Below are 20,795 nucleotides of genomic sequence, written 5' to 3' on the forward strand. Positions count from 1 at the left end.
AATTAAAAATTAAAGTTTTTATTTCATTGGTATTTGCTTTTGGAAACCACATCCCGCCCATGGATGAGATTTCCAAAAAATGCAAAGGCCACTTGGTTGAACAGGCAGTGAAAAATTCAGGACAACTGATTACTTAATGGCCTTAACAGGCCTTTTAATTGTCGGCGGGCGTGCTGCCAGCTCTGGCGCACGACCACCAACTGAACTATCGCGTGACTACATGTTGACATCGGCATGCTCAACCAACGTCAACACGCGTCATTTCATGCTCGGTCAGGTCAGGCACACGGTCACCTGCCGAGCTAAAAATTCTGGCCCAGGATGTAGATGTGGTTTGGGTGGAGATGAGGAATGATAAAGGCAAGAAGTCACTTGTGGGAGTGGTGTATAGGTCTCCCAATTGTAACTACGCAGTAGGATAGAGTATTAAAGAAGAGATAATGGGAACTTTCCAGAAAGGTGCAGCAATAATCATGTGGGATTTTAATCTACCTATAGACTGGAAAAATCAGATGGGCAAAGGCAGCGTAGATGAGGGGTTAATGTTTTTGGGATAGTTTCTTAGAACTTTCTCGAGCCAACCAGAGGGCAGGCTATACTAGAACTGGTATTGAGCAATGAGGTAGGATTAATTGATAAGCTCCTAGTGAAGGCACTCCTAAGTAGCAGTGATCATAATATGATTGAATTTTACATTCATTTTGAGGTGTGTCCAAAGTTGTATTTTACACTTATATAAGGGCAATTATGAAAGCTTGAAAGCAGAGCTAGCTAAAGTGAGCTGGCAAATGAGGTTAAGGGATATGTCAATAGGAGTTCAGTTGAAGACATTTAAAGGGATATTTCAGAGTACACAATACATACGCTTCAATGAGAAAGAAAAATTCCAACGGGAGGGCCCACCATCTGTGGTTAACTAAAAAAGTTAAGAGTATCAAACTTAAAGGAAAAACATATAATTATGCAAAGACAGATAGAAGGTCAAAAGATTGGAAAGAATATAAAGATCAGCAAAGAATGACAAAAAGGCTAATAAGGAGGGAAAAGTTAGAGTATGAGAGAAATCTAGCAAGTAACATAAAGATGGATAGTAAGAGTTTCTATAGATATTTAAATAAGAAAAGGGTTAACAAAGTGAGCGTTGGTCCTAAAGAGAGTGCGTCTGGGGAACTGATAATAAAATGTAGGAAGATGGCGGTTGAATTAAACAAGCATTTTGCTTCGGTCTTCACTGTAGAAGACACAAGTAACATTCTGTAAATAGCTGTAAATCAGGAAATGGAAGGTAGGGAGGAACTCAGGAAAATTACAATCACCAGTGAAGTGGTATTGAGCAAATTGTCGGGACTGAGGGCTGACAAATCCCCAGGTCCAGAAGGACTTCACCCTAAGGTCTTGAGAGAAATGGCTAGTGAGATAGTTGATGCATTGGTTTTAATTTTCAAAAATTCCCTAGATTCGGAGAGGCTTCTGCCAGATTGGAAAATAGCAAATATTCAAAAAGAGAGGGAGACAGAAAGCAGGAAACTATAGGCCAGTTAGCCTAACATCATGACATAGGGAAAATTTTAGAAGTTATTATTAAAGATGTAATAGCAGGGCACTTAGATAAATTCAAGGCAATCAGGAAGAGTCAACATGGTTTTGTAAGAGGGAATTCATGTTTAACCAATTTATTGGAGTTCTTCAAAGGAGTCATATATGCTGTGGATAAAGGGGAACCAGTGGATGTCCTGTACTTAGATTTCCAGAAGGCAGTTGATAGACTGACACATCAAAGGTTATTGCAGAAAATAAAAGTTCATGGTGTAGGGGATAACATATTAGAATGGAAAGAAGATTGGCTAGCTAACACGAAGCAGAGAGTTGGCATAAATGGATCTTTTTCTGGTTGGCAGAATGTGACGAGTGGTGTGCCACACGGATCAGTGCTGGGGCCTCAACTTTTTACCATTTGTATAAAAGACTTGGATGAAGGGACCTAAGGAATGGTGGCTAAATTTGCTGATGACACAAAGATAGGTAGGATGGCAAATTGTAAAGAAGATGTAAGGAGGCAACAAAGTCACATAGATAGGTTAAGTGAGTGGGCAAAGATCTGACAAATGGAGTATAATGTGGGCAAATTTGAAATTGTTCATTTTGGCAGGAAGAATAAAAAAGCTTATTATCCAAATGGTGAGAGATTGCAGAACTCTGAGATTCAAATGGATCTGGGTTTCCTCGTGCATGAATTGCAAAAGGTTAGTAATCATGTACAGCAGGTAATTAATAAAGCTAATAAAACGTTATCATTTATTGTGAGGGGAATTGAATACAAAAGTAGGGAGGTTATGCTTCAGTTGCACAGGGCATTGGTGAGACCACATCTGGAGTATTATGTATAGTACTGGTCTCCGTATTTAAAGAAAGATGTAAATGCATTAGAAGCAGTTTAGAGAAAGTTTATTAGACTAATACCAGGAATAGATGGGTTGTCCTATGAGGAAAGGCTGGGCAGGTTAGGCTTGTGTCCACTGGAGTTTAGTAGAGTAAGAGGCGACTTGATTGAAACCTTTAATATCCTGAGGGGCCTTGGCAGGGTGGATGTGGAGAGAAGATTTCCTCTTGTGGGAGAATCTAAAACTAGGGGTCACTGTTTAAAAATAAGGTGTCACCCATTTAGGACAGAGATGAGGAGGCTTTTTTTCTCTCAGAGTGTTGTGAGTCTTTGGAACTCTCTTCCTGAAAAGACGGTGCAAGCAGAGTCTTTGAATATCTTTAAGGCAGAGCTAGATAGATTCTTGATTAACAAGGGGTGAAAGGTTATCGGGAGCAGACAGGAATTTGGGGTTGAGGTCACATTCAGATCAGCCATGATCTTATTGAATGATGGAGCAGGCTGGAGGGGCCGAGTGGCCTACTCCTGCTCCTAATTCGTATGTTCATATGTTCACATACCTTTACTCTAATCTTTTGTATAATTTCACACAAAGAGGTTTAGAAATAATGAACTAGGTTTTGAATGATAACTGAGACTTTATTCATCTGCTACAATTTTCAGTATATGTTTCAACAGCTATGGAATACTGGCCTGTATTGTTTTAGTCCTGTAATCAACTTTAATTTTAGTCCGATCTCTTTTTCTCATTTTGATGCTGTATTTCTATTTTAGTCTTGACAAGATAGTTAGTTTTCTTTTCAACTTGACTGGCTGAATTGCAATTACATTTTCTCCCCATTTTACTCATCTAAAACAACGATACTGCTTTCAATAAGGAACTGAAGTGATTGTTTGTTCAACAAGTGTAGAGGATTACAGTTTGATGTCAAGATAGGAATAAGATGAATCTTGAATTGAAATCAATGAAAAGTGACATCAGATGGGCTGAATGATTTTTTTCTAGTTGCGTGCTCTTGTAATCTTCATATCACTAGTTACTCACTTAGTCAATTTAAAGACAATCAAGATTATTTTAAAACAATTTATTATAAATCAAGAGTGTAATATAACAATGTTCTGGCATCATATGATTAAACATTTAATCCATTTATTTTTGGAAGCCAACAGTAGATTAATGTAAAATAAACATTTTCAGATTTGTGCCTCGAGTGGATAGGGAGGGTTATTCTCTGCAAAATATTTGATTAGGTTTTTTTTCTAAAATAAGGGATTACTTTATCATGGGGAGAAATAAGCCCTTGAAAAAACAATCTATTGATATATTTATTGGATTGTTCTGGCTGAGGTAAACAAGAAAACTAAAATATAAGCCAGGGTCCAGATGTTTCTCAAAGCATTGAGGAGATATGTTATCAATCAACCAATTTTGACATTTAAATAAGAATAAATCATAAAAGATCTTCCATTTCTGTAATATTTCATTGTTCATATAAAATCAATGACAAAAATTCAAGATTTAACCCAAAAGGTTCCTTTTTTTAATCCAAACCTTTTTAGTGTAATTAATTTCAGAACATAAACTGCAAAATGAGAAAATGCCATTAAGCTGAATTCCATCCAGATGCATGATTATTCTACTATGAACTCCTATTTTACAGAAAACCAAGGGGTAGATATTCAACTTGCAGCCTAGGTGTAAGACTGGTGCTAAGGCCTGAATTTTACCCGTGTCAGGCAGGCTTGGTGAGAGCGGGCGGGGATGGTCAGGAACCTGATTGCCGCCCATGATCGGCTCTGCACCGCCATTTTACACGGGCGGGCCAACTAAGGACCCACCCGGCATAATATGCAAGTGGTAGCGGAGTGCGGGCGGGGGCAGGAGGGGGATCATCGTTGGCTTCAGGAAACCTCATCCCGCTCATGGATGAGGTTTCTTTAAAAAAGTACAAGCCGCTTGGCCTTTTCGCCTGCCTGCCAACCGTTAGGCCATTTTCCCCCAATGCTGCAACTTTCCTGGCTTCACATGCGTGGTGTTGGGAGTCCGACAATGCTGAGGAGGCTTCCTATCACTGGCAGCTCAGAGGGCCATAGTGACGGAATTAATTGACAGCATTGGCGAGCTGCAATGCCTCCTGCAGCTGCAGATACTCTGCCAGGAGGGTCAACCCTCTGCCAGAGAACCTCCTGTTGACGCCCACAGTACTTTGTGATCTTTTTCACCACTGCAGACTTTGTGAGCACCTCCATGTTGAAGTGCTCCCTTGGTCTCCCTCTTCCCCAGCCACACTCGCCTCTCCTAGTGGGGTTTCTGGATTGACATTGCTGTGGGCTCTTCGATTGTGCCTTCCACATTGCTGGTCTGCCCACCATCCTTTACTGGACAGCAAATCCAAGACAAATGGGTAGAAACAGCTAGGGCAACATTCATGCCAACAGGTTAAAAATAAATTAACCAAAGGATACAAAATGCTACCTGTAACATTCAAGTCCGTTTAAATGACCATCCAGCTGAGGATTCATCCCTAGAAACCCTTTAGATCAAGTATTCTAGGCAACCAGCAGACACAAAAAATGGATCAGGGGGCTGCTAGACACCCTTTTAAAAACACACATAAACCTCTTGCTAGCTTCAGATGGGAAGCCCAATGGGAGAATATAGTGTGGCCCAAAATGGACAATAATCAGTTAGAACTTGCTAATTCCACTGATCTCTATGCCTTACATGTGCCAATGTTTGGTGTTATGGGCACCTAAAAAGGCTCCATAGAGTTTTCCACTAAAGTGATTATGTAACTCATGTATTTCACATCACCAACTAAACATACAAAGAAACATATAGAGAGATTGTGGCTTTTACCTGTGAGGGACTGTAAAATAAATTATGTTGCTACAAAAAAATGTTATTACCTGACCACAATTAGGAAGTTATCACATTGCAACTTATTTATTGGCTGTAGAACATAAAGGAACCATTGCACCTTCTGCTAAGACGCAGAGTACATACAAAATTCTAGGAATCCACACATTTGTACTTGGTTCTATGTTCTAGTGTAACAAAGTAACAAGGAGCCATTTCCTGGCCGATCATTTATCTAATTCTTGTAATCTCAACTGATTATTAAGAGCTTTAGCCAATTTGAAACTCGATTAAATCATTTCACCCTTTGCAAAGGATGGACATTATCAAATTACACTAGGAGGGCTGAGGCAGTTGTGTGGCAAACTAGATAGGGACATTTTCTGGATAGGTTTCGATGAAATTATAGCAGGTCAAATGCTCAATGAATGTGGAAGATTTGCCAAATGTAATATGTTCAAGATGTTGCTCAAGGCACTGATCAGATCATGGCCGCTTAACTGTGATTTCAAACAAAAGTGAATCATCAATTCAGAGCTGAGCTCTGACTGGAAAATTTCAACCAATAATATCCTCATTATGTGCTGTTCCTTTTTCTTAATTCAGCCTTTTGGTTCAAAATAAATCTTAGAGTTGCAATATACATGGAATGTCAGAAAACAGTAGCTGCACTTCAGTGCTGAGCTGGTTTTCTTAGTACTTATTTTCCATTTTAAAATAAAATGAAAGCAATTCCATCCAGATTTACAACCTATCCCATTTTAAAGCAACCTTTCTCTTCCATGTTTGGTGTATCTCTGCACACCCCCCTCCCCAAAAACAAGGGCCGATAAGGAAATGATCCCTGCTTTTGTTCCTCATCAGTTGCTTTCTAAAGGAATATAATTTTCCTTTAGTGCACTTAGTGTTTAAATCAGAATTGATTCTTTCCTGTTTTTTTGACTGGGTTTATTCATAACACAGAGATGAGGAGAATTTTTTTCTCTCAGAGGGTTGTGTGACTTTGGACCTCTCTACTCCAGAAGGTGGTGGAAGCAGGATCATTGAATATTTTTAAGGCAGGGGTAGATAAATTCTTGTTAGGCAAGGGAATGGAAGGTTATCAGGGTTAGATGGGAATGTGGAAATCGAAACACAAGAAGACCAGGCATGATCTTATTGAATGGCAGAGTAGGCTCAAGGGGCCAAATGATCTACTCCTGTTCCTATTTCATATGTTCTTAACACACTCTTGAAGCTGGGAGGCATTGCAACTAATGGAGCACTAAGAAAATTACACACTTATTAACCTCCTCTATTAGCATCAGCTTTGACTGGCAATTGTGGCATTTTAATTTGACTTTTCTCCATGCCTCGTTTTTCAGTTGGACTGTCCATCGTTGAGATGATACTGCGGTATTGTAACCGACCAAAGTGCCAACATACAACACAATTAATTCTCCCAACATGTTGAGCTTCAAGGTCAGCTACACTGCTGAGGGAATATACCTGGGAGAAACCAAGCCACTTTCCAAAACAGAAGGTGTAAACACACTCCCTGAGCAGGGTTGGAGATCTAGGGTAATGTAAATAACGTGTCAAATAGAGTCAGAGACTTGGAGAGATGCAGGATAATGTAAATAATGTGTTGAATAGAGTCAGACACTTCGGGAGATGTAGGATAATGTAAATAATGTGTTGAATAGAGTCGGAGACTTGGGGGGAGAGAAGTAGTGTAATGTTAAATATGTAAATAGACAATTTACATAATCAGTGATGTAAGCACATGACAACAGAGTGCACTGAGGGATGGTTTTGTATGAAGCCTTGTGCTAAACCTTGTCATGTATATAGTTAGAACAATGTTTAATAAAAGATAAAGTTTGCCAATTGCCTTGCCCCAGCATTTCTTATTATCCTAACCAAGGACAACCTAAGCTAAGACACATGAGGCAGGATTTTACGCATCGGTGAGCAGTGGTGATGCGCGGTGATGTTGGGGGGAGCTCCTGACGTCACCGTGCCCCTTTAAAATTTTCAGGAAGGTGGGGGGGGCACAGTGAAATCAGCTGCGCGCCTGCCGACTTGTCAATGGCTAATTGAGGCCATTGACAGAGTCAATTATGTAATTAAAGAATCTGTCTGTCCAACCTTAGGGTTAGCGGGCAGACCAGGAGCCCCGGTGCAAACAGGAAAAAGCGTGAAACCTCATCCAGGGGCGGGATGAGGTTTCATGAAGGTTTTAAAAAATTTTAATAAGGTTTATGTGAAAATTGTGGACATGTCCCAACTCATGTGTCACATTGTCACATGAGGGGACATGTTAGGGAAATTTTACTTTTCTATTTTTAGGTTTTGTACATTTTGAGCCCATCTCCCTGAGGCTGCACATTTCCTTGGGGGGATGAGTGCGCTTTTTCGTGCACATGTGCAAAAGGGCGCACTCTCGATTTTGGGATTCCACACCCACCCTCCCCCCCCCCACCCCGCCTGTACAGGGAGCGCATAGCGCTTCCCACCGGGTGTCACACTGGGTAGGCCTTCATTGGCCCGCCCATGTAAAATGGCGCCGTGCCTCCGATCGAGGGCGCCGATCGGAAGCGCACCTATGTGCGCCCGCCCTTCAACTTCACCACCCCCCCCCCGCCCCACAGGGGGAAAATCCAGCCCACAAAGATGATAGCAGAGGAGCCATGTGTTTGAGTCAGGCTGGAGGCCTGCAGGCAGTGCAGTGCAACATGGCAGAGCCTTATCAACAAGCCAGTTTCCCATTCTCCGGCATTGGGATGGCAAAATATTATCACTGGAGAACACTTTTACTGGGGGACAGGGAGTAAATACCAGCCTTGCCAGACTTGTGTGAAATGAAAACTGAATCAAAATATCTTGTTTTCAATCTCCTTGGATTGATGCAAATTACAGTTCTTGTGTTTGATCCAGTTGGCTGCATTTGAAACATTGAATTTTTTGTTTAAAATGCGCTGGAAAACTACTTTAAATCTTTGACTAAGTCACACAGAACTCTCCATACAAAGTATAGTTTTATTGCACAAAATTCCTGAGTATGAATACGTCTTGCATTGCGAAAAAAAACGAATGCCATAAAACCATCAGCCCTTGGGTGTTTATCTGGAATAGTTATTAACAATCAGGATCCACTTAAAGCACACAGCCTTTATCTTCCCAATATTAAAAACAGCCCACTTCAATATTATTGTTACTATTAAACAGCCATAAAAGCCCAACACTGAAACACATGTGGTCATTTTCTGATGTCACATTTCTAGTGGGGCACCTCATCCATCAGGGTATAGTTTTCAGCTGTACTTTGCAGCTGATTTTCTTAGTATTTCAATTCATTGCGGGTGCCACGTGCGCCAATTTACAATATGTATGTATTCCTGGTGGCTGAGACCCACTCAATGGGAGAGTAGGGTTGAAAATTTAGCCCTTTAAACCAGCAATAGAGTTCTTTCAGTCTGAAATAAATCATGAATGGAAGAAATGCTATTTTGGACCTCCTGTCCATCTCCTGGTTTAACTGCTGGTTTAACCTTCTATTTCAATTCATTCCTCTAGTCTCTTAATATTGTTAAATTGTGAAGCTTCATTGACTCCATCCACCATCTTGCATCTTACCGTACACGTGTGGGAGATCAATGTGGGCTATTTTGGATTGTTGCTAGGCCAATTGCCCATGAGAGGCACCATGGCTAAAATGGCTTCTGCCCTTCCCGTACTTGACATCTGAATTGGAAACACTGGATGGCGATCAGGAGCAGGAACCTTCAATTTTATTTTCTCCCCTTTCCCAGCCCATGGTTGTTCCAATCAATTGTGAAGCCCCGGCTGCCTCTCACTTCAGAGCAGTGAACTCAGTATGAATCAGACGTGGGATTGCTATATTTTGTTCCACTCTAGGCAAAGCATTTAACAATTAAACTATTAGGATAGCCAAGGTTTCCTCTTATAAATGAGGAACGTGGCATAATGAAAACAATAGACTTTTCCACAAGTATATGGGACAGGACAGATCTTGGGGTGTTCGTTTCTGAGATAAAGCACCACAACGTTGCCTAGTTACATTTTGCTGAGGTATGCTAGGTGAATAGGCTTGAAATCACAATATCTAATCACAGATGAGTGCATAAAATGCTGGTATGATGGTCTTCTTCTTGTTATTTTAACTAAGATATTAACCACTTAAAATTACTCAATTAGCAAATAAAATATCAGATGAATGTTAATCATTCGCCTGATTTTATCACCAATAGCAATTTTGAGCCTTTAGGAATGAGTCACGTTGGACTCTAATGTTTTGTTCCAATGTTTGAGACAAAGTAAAGTAAGAATGTGTCAAACTAAGCAAAGCTCACTGCAGTTTCTGACTAAATGCTATTGGAACTTTGTCAGACTCAGGGAAAGAGCCAAGAACCCTGGACTATAAGGATAGTCATCCAGTGATTCCATCTAACTCCTACAGTGAACTTCTGAAACTTAATCTATAAAGGTAGTTCAAGTTGAGATATTGACCCAAGATGGAAGTCTACCAGTTTAATTTGCAAATACTTGGTTACCTGTGCAAACTTCTTCTAAGCTCATAAATTGAGTATTGGGGGCAGGGGCGGGGGTGGGCGTGGGGTGTATTGTGAGCACTGTCTCCTCTTCTTTGCTCGAACTTTTTGCCTTCTTGTCAATGGGTGGTTTTAGGGAAGCCTAAAACTAAAACTGTGGAGATAGTGGAGGACGTAACATAAAATAAAACATATGATGCTTTAAGAATTTGCACAGATTTGTGACCTGGTGCCCAGAAAGGCATTCCCCCTAAAAGAGGCTTCTCCCAGTAAGGCTAAAGGTTAAAATGTTTAAACAGAATAACTTTCCTATAAATAAATCTTAATATCAAGTTAGGTTGCTCACCAGTTTTATTACTGGCCTTGGTTAGGTTTTGCAAACACTGATCTTTATACAAGGACCAGTTACTGACCGTGTCTTCCAGCATCGAGCCACTGACCTGCAGAATAAACAGGATGGAACATGTAAACAAGCCCCTGTAAGGAAAGTTAAACAACCAAATTCTTTGTGAATTACTAAAGGAGAAGATTACTGCTGTAAGGTTGATTTGTGTGAAAAGAATGTAGTCAATTCCAGCTGAAGTGAATACCTAAACATCATTCCTGATTTATCTCTTCTTCTAGTCTTCAACCCTTGTAGTGTCATGCATTATATCTTTGGCAATTATCTAAGTTTCTCAAAAAAATGTATCAGCTACATTAAGAGAATGATGCAGGATAAAAATAAAATTTGTGAAAACTTCAGTCTCAAGGTCCTGATTGAACAATCAGCTTCACAAAATTAAAGCCAGTTAATTTTAACAATTTATTATCTAGCAAGCAATATCATTTTAGTTTCTCAGGTTACTAGATCACCCCAGAATGAAATAAATGTGGCCCCACTAAACTATACTTTGAACTGTTTTCTTTTAAATAACACCTCCCAACAATTGTTAAGGATAAACTTTTAGATGATTCAGTCACTTCAAAAGTAAATCAGCATTGATGGCTTATACAAGTCCAGAATCAAAACAAATTATTACATGCACACAAATGATTCTCATTTCAGAACGTTGAGACATCTCACCTTCCTTAACTGCTCTGTTTATTTCAATATTTAATTGCAAATCATAACCAGCACCACTAGATTAATATCTCAAATTTCATTTTTAAAACATGGGGTCCCAGAAACATTCCTCATATTTTGTTGTTAACATTCTATGATTCTGTTTGTTTCTTCAGGTAGGTGGAAATTCTTACTTTTAATATGCAAAAAAGCTGAAAGAGCTGCTTTCCTCTCTAATTAGGCTTCATTGGGTTTAAGTGATTGAATTCTGTTTTTATTGGAAATTCAGGAACTTATTAGTGTGTTTGGGATTGTTATTCTGCTGTCGGATGTTGGATACCATTTGGGAGGTCTTTATGAAATCATCGTAGTCTTAAGTAGGTTAACTGCATGTATTTATTAACTACAAGAACTATGTACATATTTACAGTAAAAGTTTCAAGCAAGGAGCTGACTCCATGCTTGCTTGTGCACATGGCTCTGTCCAACACTAGACTGACCCCTAGGTGTGGGCAACGTGTTCTCTTCCATCACTGTGTGGGCGGTACTGGACTCAGTCTAACTTTAACCAATATGCACCAGACCCTTATACAACACAGCCCCCTAAGTTTTTACCCAATGTATTTCAATTTATTCTAGTTTACCCCATGTATTTACTTTGTTATTACTACCCTATCTCCCCCCCCTTTCAGGTCCCTGAGTTCATAAATTAAGGCGGCCTGGAGGCCTAATAACTCTTCCGCGGCCAGGATATTGAGGTCGGTGAGCAGGCACTCACCGACACGTAAAATGAAGCGGGATGAAGTCGGGCGGAACTCCCGATGTCACCCCGTGTCATTTCAATTTTCAGGTTGGTGGGGGCGCAGCCAAATCAGCTGTGCACTTGCCGACCTGTCAACAGCCAACTGAGGCCGTTTAAAAACTAATTGAACTCGTTAAAGGACCTGCCCGCCTAACCTTGAGATTGGTGGACAGGCCGGGAGCCCTGGCGGGCTTCAGAAAAAGCAGGAAACCTCATCCATGGGTGGGATGAGGTTTCATGTAGGTTTTTAAAAATTTAATAAAAGTTTGAACGACAGTGATAGATATGTCTCCTCATGTGACCGTGTCAAATGAGGGGACATGTCAGGGAAATTTTAATTTTGTGCATTGACCATTTTTGAATTTGGCGCTGATCAACCTGAAGCAGCACTTAGCCTCAGGGAGATGAGTGTGCTCATTCATGCGCATGCACACTCCCGGCTGAGGGAATTTCCCTCCCAGCGCCTGCACACGGAGCGCATAGCGCTTCCTGGTGGATGTCATGATGGGTGGGCCTTAATTGGCCCGCCCACGTAAAGTGGCGGCACGCCCCCAATTGGGGGCGCTGATCAGAGGTGTGCCTGCACACGCCTGCTCCTGAACTTCCCCCCAGTGGGGGGAGAATTCTTCCCCATATCTCATTCACTCTACTGTCGGAGGAGTTGTAAGTTGCAGGTAAATTCTGTTGATTTGGAGGTTGTCCTGGCATCTGGGTATCTTATATCCTCTTTCTCAGTTCCTTTGTATTGAACAGCTCTTTGTCGATTCTGTTGTTGTGGTGATAGGTGATTGTTGTTCCATCCCATTTCTTGCAGGTTGGATGAACATTTTGCTCTTCTCCATGTTGTTTTTTTCCTCCTCTTCCTTCATTGTGTGAGTCATCGTGACGTCCTCTGTGATGGAAGTGGCCATCCGTTATGAGGATGTGTTTTTTTTTTAGTAAGCTCACCATTATGTTTGGCTGTGTGGTGCTGTCAGTAATGGGGCTGCTACTTGGTTCTGTGGCACTGTCATGCTGGTTGGGACTTGCAGCATTTGCTCTGTGGTCACAGTGTTGACATCATCAACAGTTATCGGAGCCGGAGGTTGAGGCTCTTCCGCTTGTTGGTTGCTCCCTTGTCTATGCTCCACTGGAAGCATCATGGTAACCATCTGAGTGGTTGGCTGGTCTGACCAATGAGGGCTTTCTAGTACCTGTAATGAAAATGAACAAACCTGCTCTGGAAAGAGAGCAGACAGTCCAGAGCTGAAGTCCTAGTCAGGATACTCTTTCTGGTTCACACTCCCAGGAACTTGCAGTTCTGCATCATTTACGACAGTGGTTGTCTTGGCATCTTCTGCCATTTTGAGGAGATTCAGAGCTACACAGACATCTCTGCTCAAGAGAGAAAAAGACTGGATGACGTACATCAGCTCGAAGATTTGTTTGCTGACATACATTAGTGGTTCCAGAATCATGCCTATGACCAGAAGTCGATTCCTCCGGGCCCGTAGAGTGGTGTGTCTCTAGTTCAAAGCCAGGGGTCTCTCGGTCAGATAGAACTGTAACACTGGCTCCCATGTCCAATTTAAAGTTTATGAAATGGCCATTAACTGAAATGCCCGCATTCCAATATGAAAATCCAGGATCTTTGACCTCACCCAAGAAGTCTGGCTGTGTGTCGACTTGCTGTACAATCTTGACCTCATAAATCACCTTTGGGTCTTCTGTGTGTTTAGATGTTTTGGTCCTGCACAGTTTGCCAAGGTGTCCAATTATGTTACATTGAAAGCATTGGGCTGAAATTGCAGGACCTTGAGCACGTCTGTGGGGGCGCTTTGCCCCACAGTGCTGGCATGGTCGCTCTGTTGGTCGGTTAGGGTATATGTTCCCTTGGCCTGGAGTGTCCCTGTTTCTGTACTATTTAACTAACGGGACTGTGGGTTTCCTTTGTATCTAACCATGGTATAAAGGAAATGGACCTGGGCTGCACATGGAGTTCAGACTGCCGAACAATCTGGATAGCTTTCTCGAGAGTCAGATCTCCTTTTGCTTGCAGCATGTCTGAGAGTGCATCACCCGCTACTCCTGCAACCATTCTATCCCTGATAGGTTCAGGCTTTAAGGGTGGAATTTTCACAGATTTGCTCTAAATGCGATAGTGGGCCGGCCACGTTGGCAGCTTTTCACATCGTATCATCCCAAACTCACCTCATTATTTATGCATTCTCGGGAAACACACCGTTTCCATGGTGAGCGGTCTGTCATTCACCCTCCGGTCATCACCCTGCCATTGCATCACGCCAGCCGCCATGTTTAAAAGGCAGCCACCAGCACAGCGCTCATCGCCACCAGCTCACCACTGCTGACCGAGAGACATTGCCAGCAAAGGCAAAAAGACGGCAGCACCCCCCTCCCCGCCCCACCCCCGACTGGTTTAATGACGGGTCCCTCGAGTGACTGCTGGATGCCGTGGAGACCCGCCGGGATGCCCATTACCCCCGCTCTGGCCGCAGGATCGGCAGCAAAGTGACCAATCCTGTTTGGGAGGCAGTGGCAGCGATGGTCAGCACCAACACCCTTCAGAAGAGGACAGCCACCCAGTGCGGCAAGAGGATGAATGATCTCTGTTCAGCCAGGGTAAGTTACTCTTCTCATCACTCTCAACTCACACACTCACAAACCCATCACACATCCACAGGGCCCTCACTCACTGCCAGTTCAAGGGACATCACCATTCACTCTCTCACACACATCTTCATTGACCTCAGCCTGTCCATGGGACCATTCATCACCCACACAGGCCAGGCACATCTGTCATCTGGGCAAGCAGGCATCCATCTCCATCTCTATCCATGCAGGACAAGCTGGCACACAACAAGAGGGGTCGCAGACCGGTGGTGGAATGCTCGAAATCAAGGTCCTCACAGACTTTGAAAACTGAGCCATCTAGCTGGCCAGTGAGAATCTGGACTGTTCGTGGGCTGAGGGTGAGGTCAGCGGTGCTCTATCAAGTGAGGATCCAGCAGTGCAACATCCATCAGACCACCATGCTGTGAGTAATGTGTCCTGTTTCACAGGCCATTGCCATGCACTAATTATCTCCCCTTGCTTCCACAGGCACAACTGGAAGACAGCCAAGAGAGTCCATGACTGAGGACCTCCAGTCAAGCCCCGAAGAGACCTCTGAAGTGGAATCTGGAGGCACCCTCCCTGAAGTTCTGTCACAGCGCTCACCCACACCCTCCACCAACACAGAGACAAACACTGCGGTGGGACCTAGCTTTAGAGTAGCCCTGGGATCACAATCTGGTGAGCACATTGCACTGTCTGATCCACAGCAGGTGGAGACAGGGACTTCCCAGGTGTCCGGCTTTTGGAGGACTGCTGGAGGCCAGAACATTGCTGAGTCCGAGTCAGATGATGAGCCTCTGGATTCGGTCATGTCACAGTTGCTGCAGATGCAAAGGCAAACTCGGGAACATCAGGAAGGGATGTCCGCTGCACTCCTCAGATTGCAAGGCACGATGGAGGAGTCTGTCTGCCTTCAGACTGAAGTGATAGTGCCAGCATGCCAATGCATCAAGATCAACACTAGTATGATGACGGCCAGCATGGAGACCTTGGTGCAAGACCTCGCTTCTGCTCTGCTGCATGGGCTATACTCCATCGCTGACATCATAGTTGGCCTGCAACAGTGTGTATGTGAGAGGGGTGCTGTGCAGGTCAGCCTCACTCCAGCCACCTCTTCCCCTCAAGGTGTCAGCCAGGGGCCTGCAGGCACCCACAGGGAGGAGGTTCAGCAGGTGCACACTCCAGGCCCATCCACCCAGGTGACTCTGGGAGTGACCGGCCCATTTGAATCCCTCTTCCTGTCACTTCAGCAGCTCCAGCTTCACAGGCTGAGGAGGGTGCCACTGCCACTCAGCAGGACCTCGAAAGCAGTCTGGGGCTCTCCAAATCTCGGCCCTCCAGAGGACACCCATCAAAGACATCACAGACAGAGCGCCATAGTCAGTAGGCCGCCTCCATCGCTGCAGTGATGTCCAGTTAAGGAGAATTAGTTGCACAGCCTGTGCACGGGTGTTAGTCACTGTACATACTGTTCACTATTGTCAATAAACTCTATAGAATGTCTCCCTGCCTATGGCTCCTTGTTTTGATGAGCAGTGTTCTTATCATTCAGATGTGAAACCTTTCTGCACAAGATAAGGGCAGGTGTCTCAGTCCAGGGCCTCTTCTCTAAGTTCTGTGCAGCCTTCAGACCAAAGCGATGGACCCACCTCACACTCCCTGGCAACATTACTAATGCCTGTACTTGTCATTCATGCCAGAATGTAGTGGGCAGGCACCACAGAGTTCTCTCATTCTCTCGATATGCTCTCAGCACCTTTAAGGTGGGGCTGGACCCCATCTCTTCAGCATCTGTGATCACTGATGCTGTGCTCCAGCTCCTGACGGGCTCAGGTGCTGAAGGCAGACAAAGCATCAGATGCTTCTAAAGTTTCTTGGCTGCCTCTCTATGATATGGCCCTGATCACGGAACGCAAGTGAGCTACTCTTGGCCAGACAGGAGCCAGATATTCTCAGAGGCTACTTGAAGATTTATGGAGTGCCCTCACTGCATGTCGTCTTCATCATCCTCCTGCAATCGAGCGACTATTAGGGCCTCCACTGCATCTCCATGACAGCAGCCTTATCACAGAGAGTATGCGTGCTGCCATAAGCCAGACTTGAGTCAAACATCCATAGATTGTTGGCTGGTGTCTTTCTGATATTTGCATGTGCTCGCCGAGCGAAATATTGCGCGAGCATGGGATGACGTTGGGACACTCATCTAACATATTCTTGTGCAATTTTTCATCAGATTGGGTCAGGCTTGTGTCCACCCATAGAATGTAAAATCTGGTTTTTCTGCCTGATTTTAAATGGCAATTTCTGACCATGAGCTATTTGTAAGTTTCTCAGGACTTCCTGTATCCTGGAATTTAAAAGTTTTAGCTCACCCTACTAGTTCTGCTGGCTCTGCACACAGGGAATTGAAGCTGGACTTCCAACAGATCCTATGGAGTTTTCTGCTGCAGTGAGGAATTTTAAATTCCTGCCTTCAGCTTTCAAGCCTTTTTTTTTGGGAGCTTTTTCCTAGCAATTTTCCTCTTCAGGTCAGAATGCTTCTTCGAATTTTTCTTCAGTCTTGCATGATTTTAGGTTTTCTCTGCATTTTTTGCAAGGTTTGGGGTTTTTCCATTCATTGCCACCATGTTGTAGGGTTTGGTAGTTCTTAATGAAGTCTTTGTCGTCTTAAGTAGGTTAACTGTATGTATTTATTAACTACAAGACTTATGTACTTATATAATGTAAAGGATTCAAGCTAAGAGCTGTCTCCATGCTTGCTTGTACACACAGCTCTGTCCAACACATAAACTGACCCCTCGGTGTGGGTCATATGTTCTCTTGCATAACTGTGTAGGTGGTACTTAACTCAGTCCCATGTTAAACCTAAATGTACCTGACCCTTATACTACATTTTCCATCTGTTTCATTTGTAGAAACCAGAACACACTAAGTTATAGAGTTATGGTTCACATTTCACCTTTGCCATTTCCAGCATTAGTGACCCTATTGATGGCATTGCTATTGGCAGTGTAGCTCTTCAGGCCATTGAGGCATGCAAGGCCAGAACAGCTGGGCCAAATGGCCTGTTTTAAGTTTGCAATTTACACATAATTTGATGTAAGAATGCCCTTCACAGTGTCTATAGGAGGCCAAATGAATGCCAGTTCCACTTCTGGGAGAAGTTGGTCACCATTCAAGTACTATTTGATCATCCTATACATGGAACATGAATGTTAGGCCTAAAGGATTATGAATCTGCAGAATTGCTAAGCAGTGGTTCGATGCCGTGCAGTAAGATGAAAGGGGCTGTGAGCTATAACTTTGACATTCGCAGATTGCCCTTACAACTTCAATTACCAGCTTGCCTTGGAGAGCTGTGGGAGTATGGAGTGAGTGACTCAAGAGTGGTGGCCGATGTTCTCTCAAAATCTTTTCCTGCTGTACATGGCCTGTTCATTTCAATGCATGGTATATTTACATTTGGTTGCAGCGGATGTGCACATAGGCTGTAATGAAAAGGTTAATTTTTGAGCATGCTGGACAGTACGTTCCAGATTGAGGAGCCTCTGGGCACGCTCGCATCTTGGAGGGAACATTGGTGGTGACCAGGGCTATAAATCTGCACATAGCTTATCCAGCACCCTCATGTCAGGTTGTTGAAGCTGCAGCACCCTTTGACCCTATCTATTGTATATGCTCATGGGAAGAGGGCAAAAGAAAATGTCTCTAAACATCGCCAATCTCTTGCCAGTTAACTAGTTGGTTGGTCATCATTTACACTGTTGTGTTGACAGTTCAGTCAACTTCAATTAACTAGTATTCAGCAAAATTTTCAGTCAACAACATTAATTAGTTCATTTAAATTAAATAAAGAAAAGCACAGATAGCATTGTAAAATGATCATGACAGATGTGACATGCTTGCAACACATGGACTCATGAACAAAAATGACATTTTTTCTTCATTTCTGTTTTATTTTGGTTAATTTCAATACAAGTCTTGCCAAAATAAACTTAGATAAATAAAAGAAAAGCAGGCAATTGAAGGGAATTTCATAGCTAAATCATTCTTGATAGCAGTGAAACCATTGGCTTTTTGGCTCCAAAGTATAAGGAAGCCTTAACTATTTTAGTTCTTAGCACAATGCTGGACAAGTATCTACAGGACCTGAGCTAATAATATCTGACCTATAACCAACTGGTAAAGTGATGATGAAGTGGGACGTTTCTATTTTAGCTTACTCTCCTTTGATCAAATACCTCAAAGCATCTTGGTAATAAGGGGAAAAATTATCTCCCCCGTTGTGGGGGTGGGGGACGTGCAAGAGCGGGTGCGTGGCCCCCCGATCGGAGGCGTGCCACCATTTTACGTGGGTGGGCCAATTAAGGCCTGCCCAGCATGATGCCCGCAAGGAAGCGCTATGCGCTCCCTGTGTGGGTGGGGTGGGAGATTCCCCAAAAGCGAGAGTGTGCTCTTTTGCACACGCCTGCGAAACAGCGCACTGATCTCCCTGAGGCTAAGCGCTGCCTCAGGGAGATTGGCGCCAAATTTAAAAATGTTAAAAGTAGAAAAATAAAATTTCCCTGACATGTCCCCTCATGTGACACTGTCAGACATGGGGGATGGGCAGGTCTGTTCACGAGTTCAATTAGTTTTTAAATGGCCTCAATTGGCTGTTGACAGGTCGGTGGGCGCACAGCTGATTCGGCTGCACCCCCGCCAACCTGAAATTGGAAATGACGCGGGGTTCTGCCCAACATCAATTCGTGTCATTTTAAGCGTCGGCGAACGGGCCCTCCCTCCCGCTTGCTGACCTCAATATCCTGCCCAAGGTGTCCAATTCATTCTTTATGGGGTGGGAAGGATGGCAGGAGGTATGCTGTACACAACTAAACAAGTTTGAACTAACTCGTATGAGGAGTATTCTGCCAAGGTTAGCTCCTGAAACATTTCTGACCTATCCATTTCCACCATCGCCATATTGATCACTCTGCTGTCAGGGAGCTTTCTCTCAGCGCTTGCCCATGTCCGCATTGGCATCATCACCTGCCCTCCTCCTGTCCCCAGCCCAGCAGCGCTGAGCTTTGCAGCATGTGCTTCACACTGGCTGTCCATTAATTGGCCGGCCAGGGTGAAATCACAGTCGTGGCCCGATTGTGGTCAGCGGTCTGTTTCTTGGCTGATCCCAGGCCTGCCGATCACGTCCGCCCGCCAAGCTAAAAATCCGGGCCCATGGCCACTTGGTACCAAGGGTGATTGTCATTTCACTAGGACAATCATGTCTCTTTAAATGGAATCACACCCATTGCTCAACCAATCACGGTCACTGCATGCTAAAGTGCAATGTGGGGGCAGAAATTTTTGTCCAGCGGGTGGGTGCTCACCTGACTCGCTGGAGCGTGAAAGGACGTGCGTTGATGTTGGCCGAGGCTTGTTAAGGCCATTAAATAATCAATTAACTTAAACTTTTTGCTGCCTGTCCAACCTTATGGTTGGTGGGCAGGTGAAAAGGCCAAGTGGTCTTTTCCACGGGCAGGATGAGGTTTACAAAAGCAAATGAAGATAAAATAAAAGTTTTAAAATTGATCTAATAACGTGTCCCTGCTGAAGCGACAGAGTCACATGACAGGACGTTTCGTTACATTCTTATTTACTTCTATTTCTTTTCTCAACAGCGCTTCGTATCCCTGAGGCGGCTCTGTGCCGCGGAGATTATGAAGCACTCACTCGCCCGCATGCGTAAAGTTCGCACTTGGACCGCTCGTCCTCCTTCCACCCCCACCCCCCACCCTCCCCCCCACCCGCACAGACAGCACTCAGCACTGCTGCTCCCGTTTCACGCTGGGTGGGCCTCAGTTGGACCGCCCTGCGTGAAATCGGGGTCCGGTGCCGATTGCGGGCGGTGGCCGGCTTCCTGACCATCTCTGCCGAGCCCGCCCAACAAGGGCAAAACTCTGCCCGTGTTGTGTAACAACTAAACCGAGTTCAGGGTTCTGACTGATGTTAAGCAGACTTAGCGCTGATCAAAGAACGATGTGCAGCCCATATGGTTATTGTAGATAAATACCAGAAGCCCTGTCGCTCCCTGCAGTTCATCTGACTGAATTCATAGAAATTCAGAGATAACAAACCATAACTTTATATCTTGTACCTCAGCTATTTTTACATTGCCGACTGACACCTTTGTTATAACAAACTGTGTCATTCAATAAAATTCATCAGGTCCGTGACTACTGCTAGTCATTTCCCAGTGCAGCTTCCACTCCTCAGGTGGCAGTGTTATTCTGCAATAACACTTTCCTTAAAGCGTATCTGGAGCTCATTTCCCACCTGCTTGTCCTTCTGATGGTCCCCCCTAACAGTTATTCAGTCCTAAAGCAAGCTGCAGTTAGAAGCAGGTGTCCATGGACAGAGGTTTACAACTAAATCCCCTTTTCCTTTCAGCTGTAGTCCGCTTGTGCCTCAACAGACAACAGAAACCACCAAAGCTGAACCTGGTGGAGTTAGGGGCACGGGCAAGACTTTTATCTGTGCATTGGATGTACTGATTTTGTAAACCC

At 43.8% G+C, this 20,795-nt stretch overlaps 1 protein-coding gene across 1 annotated transcript in view; it reads right to left on the reverse strand.

Moving 5' to 3' along the window:
• LOC121293962 (glucagon-like peptide 2 receptor) overlaps nt 1-13,097 on the reverse strand; it is a 69,888-nt gene extending 56,791 nt beyond the window's left edge. The window contains exons 1-3 of the mRNA XM_041217451.1: nt 12,954-13,097; nt 12,633-12,833; nt 10,140-10,233 (exon numbers count right to left, since the gene is read on the reverse strand). Of these exons, the coding sequence (XP_041073385.1) occupies nt 10,140-10,233; nt 12,633-12,833; nt 12,954-13,097 (439 nt within the window). The remainder of the gene's footprint in view (nt 1-10,139; nt 10,234-12,632; nt 12,834-12,953) is intronic.
• Between the last annotated feature and the right edge of the window lie 7,698 nt (nt 13,098-20,795).

The sequence above is a fragment of the Carcharodon carcharias genome, chromosome 22 (assembly GCF_017639515.1).
Source record: "Carcharodon carcharias isolate sCarCar2 chromosome 22, sCarCar2.pri, whole genome shotgun sequence".
Classification (NCBI taxonomy): Eukaryota; Metazoa; Chordata; class Chondrichthyes; order Lamniformes; family Lamnidae; genus Carcharodon; species Carcharodon carcharias.